The sequence below is a fragment of the Oncorhynchus masou genome, chromosome 24, assembly GCF_036934945.1.
Source record: "Oncorhynchus masou masou isolate Uvic2021 chromosome 24, UVic_Omas_1.1, whole genome shotgun sequence".
Taxonomy (NCBI): domain Eukaryota; kingdom Metazoa; phylum Chordata; class Actinopteri; order Salmoniformes; family Salmonidae; genus Oncorhynchus; species Oncorhynchus masou.
This window is the reverse complement of record NC_088235.1, coordinates 61269106-61285093: the sequence shown is the minus strand read 5'-3', so window position 1 is coordinate 61285093 and position 15988 is coordinate 61269106. Positions and strand designations below refer to the sequence as shown.

General features: G+C 42.9%; 1 protein-coding gene across 1 annotated transcript; it reads right to left on the bottom strand.

The window, feature by feature from the left end:
- Nucleotides 1-4424: 4424 nt before the first annotated feature.
- Nucleotides 4425-8312, bottom strand: LOC135512429 (calmodulin-1). Its single transcript, XM_064934450.1, has 6 exons — nucleotides 8195-8312; nucleotides 7392-7422; nucleotides 5544-5687; nucleotides 5344-5450; nucleotides 5130-5265; nucleotides 4425-5038 (listed from the first exon to the last, which is right to left on the bottom strand). The coding sequence occupies exons 1-6, from the start codon at nucleotides 8195-8197 to the stop codon at nucleotides 5010-5012; spliced, it is 450 nt and encodes a 149-aa protein (XP_064790522.1). The 5' UTR covers nucleotides 8198-8312; the 3' UTR covers nucleotides 4425-5009.
- Nucleotides 8313-15988: the final 7676 nt, after the last annotated feature.

Here is a 15988-nt window from a genome sequence, read left to right as displayed (position 1 = left end):
AGAACAGACTCTGTGATGGGTGTCATAACCCCACCGGCTGAAACACGTGAGCCTGCAGTCTTTGTTGGCAATGTAAGGGCCTTAGTCATAGCCAGTGGAGACTAGATATTCACAGGCAGATCGTTGGCACTCTGCACTGCCGAACGAAACATCACGTGTCTGCAAGGAGAGGAGTGGTGAGAGAGGAGATGAGGTGCTGTAGAGAAGAGGGTATAGATCAGTGGAGGCTGGTGGGAGGAGCTATAGGAGGAAGGGTTCATTGTATTGGCTCGAATGGAATAAATGGAACGCTATCAAACACATGGAAATCATATGTTTGACTGTTCCTCGTATTCCATTCAAACCATTACAATGAGCCCGTCCTCCTTTAGCTCCTCCCACCAGCCTCCACTGGCATAGATAGAGACCAAGGGGCTAGGGTTACGGTCTGGAAGCACGCTTTTGACTGCACATATAGTATTGCTTTGGTACTGCTGTTAAACTACACCCAGGCTGAGAAAGACAATTCACATGGACGGCCCCATAGATAACTCAAATTTGAACATTCCTAATAAAATACTTTAATCCATCACCTTTGTGCACAAGACACCCATTGAATTATTCAAATGAAAAAAATCTTCCATCACTGACAGCCGAAGATATTAACATTTTATATTCATGCTCTGAGGTCATGACCCCAGCTAGCCAGGGGAAGTGATGGTTGGCTTGTTTAGCTGTCCAGGTGCTCTGCAGAGTTCCTGGGTCATGTTCACGCAATACTTTTGTATGTCCAGGGTGCACTGAGTACTAGTGCACAGATGTAGTAATCCCAGTAAGAAAAACTGCAGCAACCACAAAATGGCGCATGCAAACGTGAGTAGATTACGTTGAAAACAAAGGTTGGCCATCTTGGAGGCCGTCTCTAGTTCTTATTATACCTCAGTGGGCCAGACCAGTTGTGTGGCACTGAAATGGAGAGGTCAGGTTGTTGTTTGTACATGTTTTGAAGAGATGAAAGATCACAGGAAAAAAAGATATATAGGGATGATTCAAATATCAAGGAGATGAATCAGAGGCAGTCTGCTTGCAGTGACTCAGATTTGAGTGTCAACATTTGAATGATGGATTATGCAAGTGTTTACTTGCAGGGTATCTTGGGCACTGGTTTCTCGGTCACATTGCAGTGGCATGGTGAAAGGTCAATTTCCTGGACAAACTCTCAGGTTATAATTTCAAATAAAACTGTGTAATTAGAAGATAAATTGCTGCTGATAACACCCCCTTCTCCTCACCTCCCTTTCTTGTCTGCCCCCACGCCCCTCCCTTTTTGTTTGGTAGTTCTTAAAGGAGTAGGCGGCCTGACGTTGGAGGGCCTCCTGGGTGGATTCAGTGAAGCTTTAGGCTCCCAGTAGCAGCAGGTCCCCCTTAAGCATCTACATCTGGGCGACTCTCCTCGTACCCTTAAAGCCATATGTCCTACGGACCGGGTTCATGCCAGCCTCCTCAATGAAGTCCCGGATGTGGTCACTCCCAGGGATGGGCGTTTCCTGGGGGAATGGCGATGAAAGGAAAAGGAGATATACAAATGTTATAAAATTGTAGAAAGAAATGTTATAACTCCCGCACACAAATTCCCGCATATACAGGAAACAGAGATTGAAAAGGCATTTTTGGACAGCATCACCTTTAACTGCACTGATAGGGAGTTTGATGTCATATCTTAAAGGTACTACTTGTAACAATTCAACAACAAACCGTCTCTTGTTGTCAAATAGACTGGGGCCAGCAAATATCTTGTTTTGCCCATTGTTGAATTGACAACAAGAGATTTGCTGGCCCCAGTCAATTTGACAACAAGAGCTGATCCGTCTTGTTGACCAATTCGAAGGCTGCACCAGTAGAATGCAATTTTGTGTGGGCCCCAATAATGTTTAGGGGGAAAAAATATTATGAAACACTATCATGCCACTATTACTGTACATATACACTATTAAGGACATTTTCTGAAATGACAGTATGAAGATGTGTTACTGAAACAAACTGCTAGTTGTTTTCCCCTCACTAAAAACACCTACTTTCAAGGTACCCATCCACCAGCCGCCTCTGTCACACCTCTCCTTTCTCATTGCCCTGTAGATGGAAGAAAGGCCAGACAGAAGAACGGCTTGTTTGTGGACTGTATTTTGAAGTCTATGTGACCAAATAATACAGACTTTATTCATTTCTGCATTTTAATGACTGCATTTTAGCTCATGTATTTATTTGCCAAGAGACTGAATCTAACTTCAGTGTATCAACAGCCATAATATCCTATGACTACCAACTCCTCCTGAGGGCAAAGATGATCTCACTTCACAGCATATTTCAGCTCTCAACAAACCACGTTTTTTATTACCCAATGCAGTATCTATACAAAGATGGAAATAACACTGAATAGTCTTAAGCTTACCCTCTCATCTGCCCTGCGTGATGCATCATTGCGGGATATGTCACCAACTTTGTGTTTTCCCCCTGCTGTGTGTGGAACGGATGTGAAACGGCTAGCTAGGTTAGCGGTGCGCGCTAAATAGCGTTTCAATCGGTGACGTCACTTGCTCTGAGATCTTGAAGTAGTAATTCCCCTTGCTCTGCAAGGTCCGCGGCTTTTGTGGAGTGATGGGTAACGATGCTTCGTGGGTGACTGTTGTGTGCAGAGGGTCCCTGGTTCGCGCCCGGGTTTGGGCGAGGGGACGGTCTGAAGTTATACTGTTACATGTGTACGCACTTCACCGTCTGCTGTTTGTCCAACAGAGATCCCGTTACAGCTTCTCCCTCTATCAGACAAGCTGACGCTATGTGACACAAATCAAAATGGCCATAGTCACTATGAATCCTTTGTGACGTCACACAGGCCTACTGCACGGCCACTTAATAACGTGTCCCAAATGTGTCATAACTGGTTTTCCAGTGGCATTTTAGTGCAACAGTCATCTTTATAGGCTACTTTTTGGTATGTTAGTTGGAGTCTCATCGGGATCTTTAAATAAGTGTGAATGAGTATCCTTGAGAATGAGAATCGCTATTATATAGCTATTACTAGATGCGTAACACACTTCTACCCAACAAATGTGGGCGGTCACATAGACACATGTATGAAAACCCTTAATAAATCAAGTTAATAGTTATTAGACACGTCTTCTCCGAGGGTTATGGCCCTGTTGAGTAACTCGTGTAAGACCCCTTTATTATAAGCACCTGTTTCTAGTGGCGTAGTCCAAAGTCCCTTCTCAGATCACATACAGCTGAGTGGTGCAGTGTAAGTATATACCAGAGCTAAAGATCATCTAGACAGCCTGCTAAGATTTCTGTGGGAGCAGGAGCAGAATATTGTACTTTGCCTCATTGTTAGGCTTCATGGGACAAAAGGAGCCAGGAATTAATGTTTAAACGAGTCAACGGAGTCTCGTGACACAGGCTGTTTACACAGGCAGCACAATTCTGATCTTTTTCCACTAATTGGCATTTTGATTAATCAGATCAGTGTTTTTTTCAATAACTGGGCAAAATATCTGATTTTTAACTGTGTACACGCAGCCGCAGAGACATGCTAAAAAAGGGACCCACACAATCTAATGATTAATCTCGAATCCCAAACTCAAATCTGTCACGAGACAAAAGTTTAATCATTCATACCTCGGCCCCTAATCCCCCCCCACACAAATTGTAACTGTGCATAGTGGTAGTTACTTGACACTGAGGAAAGAGCTGTGATAATGCCAAAGCTTGTGCTGAGCTGCATACTAGCCTCAAGGTGAAACCAAACTGATGAGTAACGCAGGCGTCAATGTTAAGTTGGCCATAACACTAAATGTTATTGCAATCCTATTCCCATGCTGCCGTTCTAGATTCAATAGCTGCTTTTCCATGCCATGAACAGTACTTCCAGATTGACTAGTAGCTAGCATGTCCCTATGCAGTGTGGCAAGGGTATAGGCCCAGGAAGCATGGGTGAGCTCCAATGAGCTTTATCATTAAAATAAAAACTTGCATATCTGTAAACACTCATTGTTTAACCTAAAAATAACTTGCAGTTCATTTTATTGCCTTGGAGTTGACCTGAAGCGTTAAAGGCACTCGTGCCAAATAAGATGAGGCAGTCAGCGTCTGCCTGGTCCTGAGCCAACATCACACAATGCATCTATTTAGTAAAGGGTCTGGACATTAGCGTTAAGCTAATGGAGTACTATTAAAAAAAGAGAAGCTTTTGATCCCATTGTCCTTTTATTTAAAGGACAATAGGAATTAGAGCTGAATGTTACAAGGCATTGGCTGATGCTCATTTTCACTGCTCATGGACCTTACATGGGTACATTAGTACACAGCTTTCATGTCAGTTTCTTTGCAAAAGGAGAATCTTTCATAGACAAATTTAACTTAAACTTACAGCTGAGAACACCATTTTCAAATCTGAGTAAATTGTACATTTTATTGGAAAACAAAAATATACAACTTGGAATGAATTAGTTGAAGCACGGCCAAAGGCCATAAAAGAATAGTGAGTAAAACATTAAAAAGCATAGTAAGATTAAAACAAAGTTGTTTTCTGGTATAGAACAGCAGATACAAAAAGAGTTTGTACGAGTATCTAGAAGATACACCAGTCATTTTTTGCAGTAGTGCAATGCTGAGAGATTTCATATACTTTGTCCGTAGTCCATGCAGTGTTGACTCCTCTACACTGTTTCCATTCCAACAGTGTTGCCAAGTGACAACCAGCTGACAGGTCTCCACCGTCACCACGCATCTGGAGCTGAGCAGACGTGACGGTTCTAAGCTCTGGCCAATCCCTGGGGCTGCGACGGGCATTCCTTATTACAACCGTGCCGTCACTCCAAAACACGATGACAGCAAAAGAAAGGGACATGGGGACTCAGAGCCTATGCAGTTTACATGCAGTTCCTTTGGACAGCAGGGAGGGCTATTAAGATTTTACAGATAAATTACAAAGAAAAAGGCAAGTTATTTATATAAGAAATATCTGTACAAGGCCTTCACTTCGCTGTCATCATTTGTACGAACTCTGCAAATGATAAAAAGGTCAACGTTAGTTTGACACCTCCCAAGAACAAAGAAAATCTAAATTGAGAAAATATTAAATATTTTGTACCAACCTTCATAGTTGACCTGGCCATCACCATCAATGTCTGCTTCTCTAATCATCTCATCAACTTCTTCATCAGTCAGCTTCTCCCCAAGGTTTGTCATCACGTGGCGCAGCTCAGCAGCACTGATGTAACCATTCCCATCCTAGAGCAGAGCACACGCACGTTAGAGCACAGTCCCACACCCAAACACCTTGTCAGGATGAATGCAAATGTGTTTTACCTTGTCGAAGACGCGGAATGCTTCTCTGATCTCCTCCTCACTGTCTGTGTCCTTCATCTTCCTCGCCATCATGGTCAGGAACTCTGGGAAGTCTATCGTTCCATTACCTGGGATGGAGAAGAAACTTGTTTAGGGACATCTCTTCAGTGACTGCACACATCTAGTCTCAACAGGAAGTTGTGAAAGAGCTGGCTTCTCACCATCAGCATCCACCTCGTTGATCATGTCCTGCAGCTCAGCCTCTGTGGGGTTTTGGCCCAGAGAGCGCATGACAGTGCCCAGCTCTTTGGTGGTGATGGTGCCATCGCCATCCTTGTCAAAGAGCGAGAAAGCCTCTTTGAACTCTGCAGAGAGATAAACAGAAACTGAGGCCTTCCTCTTGAACTGCCAGCAGGGGAAGTGACTCCTCAGATACAGGAAACCCACAAAGGCTAGTACAAAAAAAAAAAAAGTGTTGCACAATGAAATAACTATTGCCTGTGAAATGCTCTCGAAATATACCCCACCCTAAACTCTGGCCTGCTATAAAATTGTGATTTCAAGACATCTGGGAACAAGTCAGAGCTCTAGAAAGAGTTTCCGACTTGGCACAGAATGAATGACAAGCAGTCTATCGTGATAGCCAGCAGTCTTGCTGTGCAAAGTCTGCATTTAGTCATGGCTTGCAACAGCTTGTCAGCATAGTGAACCACAATTAGGCCTGCAGTTGAAGATCCTTCGCTATAAGTAGGAACTTCCTTTGTTGCAGGAGTACTGTGTAATAAATAGACCTGCCAGTGTCAGGAAACCCTCACAGGGGTCAAACAAAAATAACCATGACAACACATCAATTGCCTCCACTTTACCAAAGCACTAACAGATGCCCCCCCCCCCCCTTCAAATTCCCAGAGGACAGCGTCAGTATTGCAGTTGAACAAAAATCCAGCCCAGAAAGACAATTCCCATAGAGAAATCACATTTAAATTCATAAGACACTCGTCACCTTCATGGACAAAACTCCCATTGCATTAAATAAAAATATCCATGAGGCAGAGTCCCCCAACCTAAGACTTCCCGGAGCATGTTCACAAGATATTGCGGTCTGTCCAGTGCGTAGGCAACCCAGTAAAACCTAATCTAGAAAGATGGCAACCACGAAATGTCATGCATGACATTAATTTGAAAACACGGGTCAGCCATCTAGGCCACAGTTTAGTTTTTTTCTAGCGTAAAGTTTGAAATCCTCTGTACAAAACAGGGGATACTTCCCTACAATTACATTATTCAAACCACACACACCAGATGAGATGCATGTTGTCAGCAACCCCCATCTGAACTAGACTTTACACATTAAAAGCTTATATATACACACACATGTTGGGAGTGTCATTAGTCAAGTTTTCCAGAAGCAAAGTCACTTTCTATATCATGATCCAAAACACATGGTGGCAAGTGACACTGCTTTTTGAAAATCTTACATCTTGAAAACTTGACTGCTGACATGCAAAACATGTTCAGACTAACGAAAGAAAATATGAAAATATGTCAGTTAACGCAAGTTGACTTGACCACTGTCCTGGGGGGGGGGGGGGGGGACGACCACGTGAACTTGGCAACTTCTCCATGAGTTAGTTTTTTTTTCTGTAGAAAAAGGTTTTGCATACACTGGGTCATGTTACAGACTCAAGATTCCGATTGAACTTAGTCTCACTCTGCGTGCCAGGCGTCCTGCCATGAACTAGCTAGCAGAATGTCATCCAACAAGGAGAGGACACACCCAGGTCAAAGGCTGCAACCAGCAGTTGAGCAAGAGGTGGGACCAGATGATCCCTTTAAGATTTGATCATTTATGACATGGAAATCATAAAAAGCGTGTTGTGTTGCTTCCCATGAGGGAGTCCTTTAGACCCAAGGCTAGAAAGCCTGCCCATTCATTATCGTTTTATGACCAGCTTGTCCCGATGCAAGCCTTAAAAGGCAAAAATATAAATCCAATGCCGAGTAGGTGGGGGGGTCCACAGTGGGCCACGTTCCAGGGTAGGGGACAGACGAGTGCAATGCTGTCTTACCGGCAATCTGCTCCTCTGTCAGCTGATCAGCCTGGGGGGAATAGATGTTATAATAATTATAACATGAGCCACCACTTAACAAATGTTAACTAACTAACCGACTAGTGGTGATGGCAACTGGCTTGCATTAACTTAAACGTTAACTCGGAGTTAAAATTAACTACAGTAGCTAGTGAACCTAGCCTAGCAAGTTTTAGCTTTAACGTTAGCGAGTCAAATTAGCCAACACAAATACATAACGTCAACTAACGTTACACGACAGCAAGTAGCGGAAACAAATTAGAGAATGCTCTTTAAACTAGAGATTACAAATTTGATGGCGAGATACTAGCCAAGACAAAACAGTAACGTTACGCCATGAAGCTATCCGGCTAACGTGACCTATTCTAACTTCAAGTAGTTAGCAAGCTAGCTATTGAATGTTCCTAGCCAACCGCAAAATTGGCGGTAATCTTAGCTACCTAACTTCGGCTACGTACAGTAACGTCATTCTTTTTTGATTTACCTTAGTCGGCGTCTGCTGCTTTCTAATATGACATTAACTAATGTAACAAGTTGCCAACATTTGTCACTAGCTAGCTAAGTTATTATACTAACTTCCTGCAAGATATTAAATAATGCTGAAGTATCCAACTCACGACGACGGCCAGCAAAATTTCTGCGCCAGCACGCAGGTTCGCCTATTCAGACAGCATGGCTGTCAAGCCCAAGTAACGAAGTACTTTTGTCGAGAAAAAAAAAAAAGGACGACAAGTACTGAACCATATAGCGAGGAGGGGAAAAAATTAATTCGGTTCACTTACCATTGCGATATAGTAGCAGCAGGTTTTTTACAACGCTTAGCAAGGATATATAGTCGCAGCTTAAAGTTACAACCTCACGGAATGCACTAGCAGACAGTTTGACGCGCCTTTAACCGTTGTACTTTAACTCCTCCCCCATTTGCGATCCCTCCGCCAACCTCCTTTCTCCTAATTTACTAAATTAGCACAAACACACATTTAATGAGATTAATTGTAAAATTATTTGTAAAATTACCTAAACTCTGTTAATATTTCACCGACATGAATTTATATGCCATATTTAAACATAAAAAGTGGCTTTAGAAGATGGACTGGCCAGCTGCGCATGTATACTTTCTGCTAGTCAGTGATATGTCTTGCGCTGCATAAGACGTAGATGGATGAAATAGCGATCTCTGATTGGTGTGTTTGTACCTGCAATGCGTCACTCCCTTGGTCTCGCATTGCCGCTGCATTGTAGTCCACACATACATCGCATTTGCAATAAGCACATAATTGTACCTGTGTAGGAATAATTTCGTAGATGGAATATCATACACAGCAGATGGAAATTACATGCATTCCGTTTCAGAGAGCTCAAAGTATACATAGCACAGACTCCATGGTCCACTTTTCCTGGTGGGGACGGTTTTATAAAAAGGGAGTGCCAGCCTTCAACACATTGTCTTATATTTCTATGCTCTCTTCAATCTCCATGTTGTGGCATACATGCCACACCAAACTCTATTACTTAAAAAAAACTAATATATATATATATATTGGATGTTATTTTATGACAACTGTATTTATTTATTTTGCTCCTTTGCACCCCATTATTTCTATCTCTACTTTGCACATTCTTCCACTGCAAATCAACCATTCCAGTGTTTTACCTGCTATATTGTATTTACTTCACCACCATGGCCTTTTTTTGCCTTTCCCTCCCTTATTTCACCTCACTTGCTCATTGGGGGTTAATATCATGAGCAGGGCCAGCTTTAGCATTTTGGGGGCCCTAAGTGAGATTTGGTTGGCCCTCTGTACATTTTGCCATGACTTATGCCATGATACAGTATCTGAGTGAGAGTGACTAACAAAATCAATGGGAGACCCGTAGTGGTCAGGACACCTGGGCATGTGCCCTGCGTGCCTAGTCGGTATTCGGCCATGATTATTGTTAGCTGACATGGCTTATTAAGTGACTGCCAGTGATTGACATAACAAGAGAAAAATTACTGATGCACAACCAAATTTCGAACTTGCACATTGTGTATTCTACTATTCTAACTCTCAACAGTAAGTTGAGACCCTGACTAGTAAATTGAGGCCCCCTGGCGATCTGGGTCCCTAAGCGACCGCTTATGTCACTTATGCAGCTTACTAGATTCTCAGGTCTAATTGAGTTGGTAGTGAGGATGGTCGTATCTGATATCCTGATTTGTTATGTTTGGCTGCTCTCTGTCTCTGTCTCTGTCCCACTTGAGCCACAGGGCAAGGGGAGGATGGAAACTTAGGCTGAGGAGGATTTGAAGAACCAGTGAAGATGTAACAGCATCTCCATCTCTCTACCCCAAGTCACCTCGCTCTGTCTCTTTGACTGACGGTCAACGGTCTAGTGAAATGTCCTCTTCCCGGAGAGAGCACGAGATCATGCGAATGCTGCCTGTTGTTTCTAATATTGTTCTGTCAGACACTTTGTGTTGGTGACATACTGTAAATGAAAGCAAGAAGCATCAGAAAATATGGTTTCACTATATTCACTACATTCTGTTCTGTTCAGAGATGAACTGTGATCTTTGTAAGCAGTTCCAATGTCACCTCCCAGGTTTTTCTCGACCTAATATGGAACACAATGGAGTCTATTCAGTGAGATCTGTTTTTCTGCAACAGGATTTTACTCCCAGTACAGATTATGTTAGTCTGAAGATGGCACAAATGCCTACATTTGTCACAGGGACCAGATAAACTGGGATCTGTGTGTGTGTGTGTTTCCATGACAAAATGCACCATATGTGAAGCATGCCCAGTGTTTTACAATGTTTATGTAAGAACCAACTTCGCATTGTAAATGTTTGTGTCCCTGTATTTAAATAAACTTGGTGTGACTGAAAGGGTTTTCTGATTCTGATAATATATAGTTTCATTTATAATCCTGCAATTATGTTATTGTAGATCAAAGATTTTTGATATGTCATAAAACGGCCACAATATGGCCACACCATTACATATCGATCTATTAGGGTGCTTCCCATACATTTGCAGAATGAGCTGGATGGTTGACATGCCCTCTCATTCTCCCTGGGTCCCTGGGGGACTTGGTTAGGGTCAAATAAATAACCCTGGTTCATGTCTATAAAAACGTGAAAGCAATCTCTGTAATGTAAGTTGTGAGGGGTTTGTGAGGGGATGTGTGTACACAGAATACAGAATATGTATGGGTTTATGTTTTTGGTTTCATTACATTTACATGGACTAGTTTACTCCTTTTGTGTGCACGCGTGCACATGTATCCCTATGAGCTAGCCCAGTAATCTCCACATTTATGTCATGTTACCTCTCCTCTGCATGGTATGTATGTTTGGTGCGAGAGTCAGACCTTATCTGCAACAGGCAACCCATCCCAGGACACACTCCTTCAGATAGCTGCTCTTGGTCTCACCATCAGGCCAAGGGTCATGTGTAGGGGAGGCAGGGCCGTCGTCAGGGACTCTGGTACTGTGTTCTCCAACCCATCTTCATTAGTGTCGCTGTGACGTTGTGCCTAGATACGAGTTGGTATTGTTCCTCTACACAAGCTGTACAGTTTCACTGGCACAAGTGGCATGTGTGAGGAGTTCCAGAGGTAAAAGCAGGTGACAGATATGAGAGCATGTTTACCTGTGTAACTAGGAGACGTTGTCATCACTCATGTATGAGGGCTTTGTAATGCACCTGTTGGCTCCATGCCAGGAGGGAGGGTCACCTTTCATGATGGGGAATAGTTGTAGTGTGCGTAATATGGATGTGAATAGGTATTATAATTTGTGGTGTGTGTGTGTGTGTGTGTGTGGTGTATGAATGTAAAATGCATGCATTTTTTATGACTGAAGGCAATTTGGCTGTGTCTAAGAGAGACTCTCCTTGGAGAGTTCCTAATTGCAATTGGTGATCCTGCCAGAAGGCCTCCACTGGTCAAAGGTGATGTGGAGGAGAAGTATACTCCCAGTGAGTATGAATGGTTACTTCAGAGATGCAGCTCTTTATGGTTTTATGGATGTGTGATAACAGCATTATCCATGTTACTAAGGTTCAACACAACAGGCTTATGGCAGAAACCAACCAACCAACACAGGCCTAAATAACTACATGTTACAGAGCAATGACTTGTTGCATTCACAATTACATAATCATGAGCCAAATATGATTAATGCCTTCAAATCTGATAAGAGGATTTAGCATTGCTGGTTTTCCCAAGCTATTTCAATCATGCTCTGATGAAATTGATATGGTCACACAGTACATGCTCAGTGTTGAATCCTTTGAATCCTTCTAATTCTGTCTACTCTGGACTTTTCTCAATCTGCGAGTGTCGTTGTAGCTCAAGTCACCTGCTAGCCTTCTTATTTGAGGTGATCAGAAGGACAACACCACTTAGAAACTGTCCAACTGAATTCCTGCTGTTGATCTTGGTGCTCAGCTCTCTCGTTCTCTTGATCTCTCGTTCTCACTTTCTCTCTCCCCCCTCGCCCTCTTTCTGGCGTGGCTCCAGGTGTCTGCTGCAGTCTGAGTAGTATTCCCCGTTCAAACACTGCAGCCTTCAGTTCAGTACCAGATTATACTGTGCCGGATAAAAGTAGGCGATCAAGGTACTTGTCATATTTTCATCTTCAATGCTAAATTCCTTTATTACAAATACATGTTTTTCCTGGTATTTCTTTACTAGAACTTGATGTTTATTCATTCAGACGTCAGTAGTGTTGTTTGCCATGTAATACCTCAATGACTCTTTGTAGCTCTTTCCTATAAATATTCTGAACAGGACTTCGACATTATCTGTGTTTCGCGTCATCCAGAGGACGATAGCAAGAGGAACTGTGGCTGCGCAGAGGTTATGCAGGGGTAGTGTGGGGGGTGGTGGAAGGGGGCTCCACATTCAGGAAGTAGGTTGGGGAGTGCAGTGGCAGGGCCCTGCCCTTGACCCTAGCGTAGCTGCCTCTGTGTGGGACAGGCCTCTCTGCAGTGTTGGGACCTGTGGGACTCAGGTGATCTCATCTTGCAGGGGGGCAACACACTGCACGCTGCAGCCACTTCCTAAGGAGCCAGGGCTGCAGTCTGAGCAGGTGGCTGCTGTGCTATTCAGTTCAGCTCAGCCACCCACAAAACAAATGTGATTGATCAGCCTCTCCGCTGCCCCTGTGTGGGTGACTCACTGCTGACACCTATTGATGGAAAATAGTATAACACCTCCACATGATAGGAATGGTCAAAGTATGGCGATACTGTAAATACTCATGGGTATTAACTATAGCCGGGCAGATAAATGTTTCACCATCTGTGCCTCTCTGTAACATGGATGGCAATCGTGAAACATGCTTCCCCCTTTAAACATGCTACCGTCTTTGTTTTCTTATTGACTAGAGGGCAGGTCATTGTCTGGTTCATGACTTCAGTGATTAGAACGTCTCGGCCAAGGGATATCATTATGCATTTAGTTTATTTTGTAACATTGAGATGTATTATGATTACTATTGTATGCATTCCATAGGTTTAAGGCAAAGGAGACTCCCCTGTATGACAAAATTGGTATGCTACATGTGTATTACTCTCACCGACCGGTAGTTGATAAAACCTCGAATTGGATTCAAGCGTTTGTCGTTTGTTCTCTGTGTCTTCACAGCCATCAAGACTCAGAACCCGACAATACCCTCCATCACAATGCTAAGTCCAACACAAAGCTGTGGACATTACACTCTGAAGTACAACAGTAGATGAACTGAATGTTAAATAGAGGATCCCACAACCTGTTGTCTGATAAATCAAATGATGAATCCATTGCTTTACATTGTATGTACAAATATGTACAACAGGACAATGACCCAACACACCTCCAGGCTGTGTAAGGGCTATTTTACCAAGAAGGAGAGTGATGCGGACCACAGAGTGAAGAAAAAAAACAGCCAACAAGTGCTCAGCATGTGGGAACTCCTTTAAGACGGTTGGAAAATCATTCCAGGTGAAGCTGGTTGAGAGAATGCCAACAGTGTGCAAAGCTGTCTTCAAGGCAAATGGTGGCTATTTGAAGAATCTCAAATATAAAATATATTTGTTTAACACTTTTTACATTTCTACATGATTCCATATGTGTTATTTCATAGTTGTGATGTCTTCCCTATTAATCTACAATTTAGAAAAAAAGTTAAAATACAGAAAAATCTTTGACCGGTAGTGTATGTCCTATACACAAATATAGGCCTATACAGTTTAAAACATTTTGAAAAAGAATACGGAAAAGAGTGTTACTTATTTGACAAGTCCATATAGTCCCTCCCTTTTTCAATATTTTTTCCTCCATTTGCTGCCTAATGAACATGGACCAGCAGCAAAACTCCCTCTGCCATTATCTAAATTTACACACCCATTCCCAGGAAAATCTGTAGACACTATAGTTATAGCCTATTACTGCAAACTAAATCAAATCAAATGTTATTTGTCACATGCTATGTAAACGGCAGGTGTCGAATAAACAGTGAAATGCTTACGGGGCCTTCCCAACAATGCAGAGAGAAAGAACTGGGGCATTTCTGGACCAGAGTTTTTCCTCGTCAGGAAAAAAACAAATGATCTTTCAACATGTTTTATGTCCCACACACAAATATAGGCCTATGTAAAAAATGATTTGATGAGACAGGCTGCCCACACGCTCCCTCTCACCTGTCTCAGTCTCTCTCCTCCAGCACCCTGGTTCTTCCAGCCCATGGAGACGTTGAAGACATTGAACCCTGCCAACAACAACAAGGCCATCAGATGACCTCATATTCTATGATGTGGTCATGATCACCATGGTAACACTGACGCAGCAATGTCATGTGGGTAGTATTGGGGGATTCGTTTGAGAACAGAGTCCCCTGCAAGGGAACAAAATAAATGTTATCATCATTATACAAAAACAATTTGGTTAACACTTTACTTAAAGGCACATATATATATATATATATAAAATAAACAAAAATAGCTTTTTAGCAAAAAACTATTTCTCAATAAATGATTTTACTAGGACTGTATGGGTGTGGTCTGAGTGGGGAGGGGAAACTGAAAACTAGCTTTTATTGGCAGAGAGGTTTGGAACGCTCTTTGTTATTGGTCTATTCATTTATTTACCGCTTGGTGAGGTTACCAGGCAAGCCAAAATCCCACCCATGCGAAACCTGCTGATAGATGGACCTGTGTAGATTGTATTTTCAGACCGCAACTATCAGGATTTCACACTTTTACAGTGTTCGTTTATAATAATGATACAAAGCACAGGAATAATCGGCTCTGAACGATCGGCTATGAAAAGCCAACTGACATTTACTCCTGAAGTGCTGACCTGTTGCACCCTCTACAACCACTGTGATTATTATAAATCTGACCATGCTGGTCATCTATGAACGTTTGAACATCTTGGCCATGTACTGTTATAATCTCCACCCGGCACAGCCAGAATAGGATTGGCCCCCCCTCAGAGCTTGGTTCCCCTCTTGGTTTCTTCCTAGGTTCCGACCTTTCTAGGGAGATTTTCCTAGCCACTTCTACATCTGCATTGCTTGCTGTTTGGGGTTTTAGGCTGGGGCATCGGCTGATGTAAAAAAGGCTTAATAAATACATTTGATTGATTGACCGAATAACATAATTTTGACTGCGCTGGGCCCTTAATAAAGTCTTTATATGCATGACAGGGTCATAATGCCCTTCATAGATACTCTTTCATGCAGAGCTAATGCTGGAACAGTTATAACAGGCTTTAACTGTGTACGTACCACAGACATCGGTTTCCTCAGTACAGTAGCAACAGGAGCATCGGACTGACCTAACCCTAAAATGTGGCTTTGGGACAGGCCGAGTGGTCCAGGCACTCATCTATGTCTGCATTAGGAGGGAAATTATCATTATGTACATTCATCTCTCCATAATACGACTGTAACATATGGCCTATAGACCTTAGATCTATTACATTGTCTTTATAAGTGTATATACAGAGTATGGCAGCCATATTAGGGATTCGACAGATTTCAGACAAAACTCCATCTAGGGGTCAAGGGTCAGTACCTGTACAGTGGCATCTGTCCCCAGTAAAGCCAGGCTTGCACCTGCAGGTGTAGTTGTACCCTGAGCTGAAGCTGTCAGCCATCGTGTGACATCGAAAGAGGAAGGGAGGGAGGTGGAAGTCTGAGAGGAAAAGAATGAGAGACATGAATGAGGACAGCTCAATGGTAATGAACAGAGCCAGGAGTTTCTTTGCGAGTAATAAATAAATTCCTGAATCCAGGTGAGGGGTTGCTAGCGGAGTCTTGTTCATTAGGGCATGCAACGAAACGTTTGAAAATATTTCGCAACTGGAAACGGAAACGTGCTCCAGGCAGTCCCTCCCTATTTTCTACCCCGTTGTGTGCCTAATGAACACAACCCTTGTAATCCTAAACACACTAACCATCCTCAAAGCACTTGTATCCCTGCCTGTCCTCATAGACGGTGGGTGGGGGGGCACTATCCACAGGTGAACTGGTCTGTCTCTCCCTGGGATTGAGACTGGGACTGGCACTGCACTCCTGGGAAGTTAGGCTTCCCTTTACACAC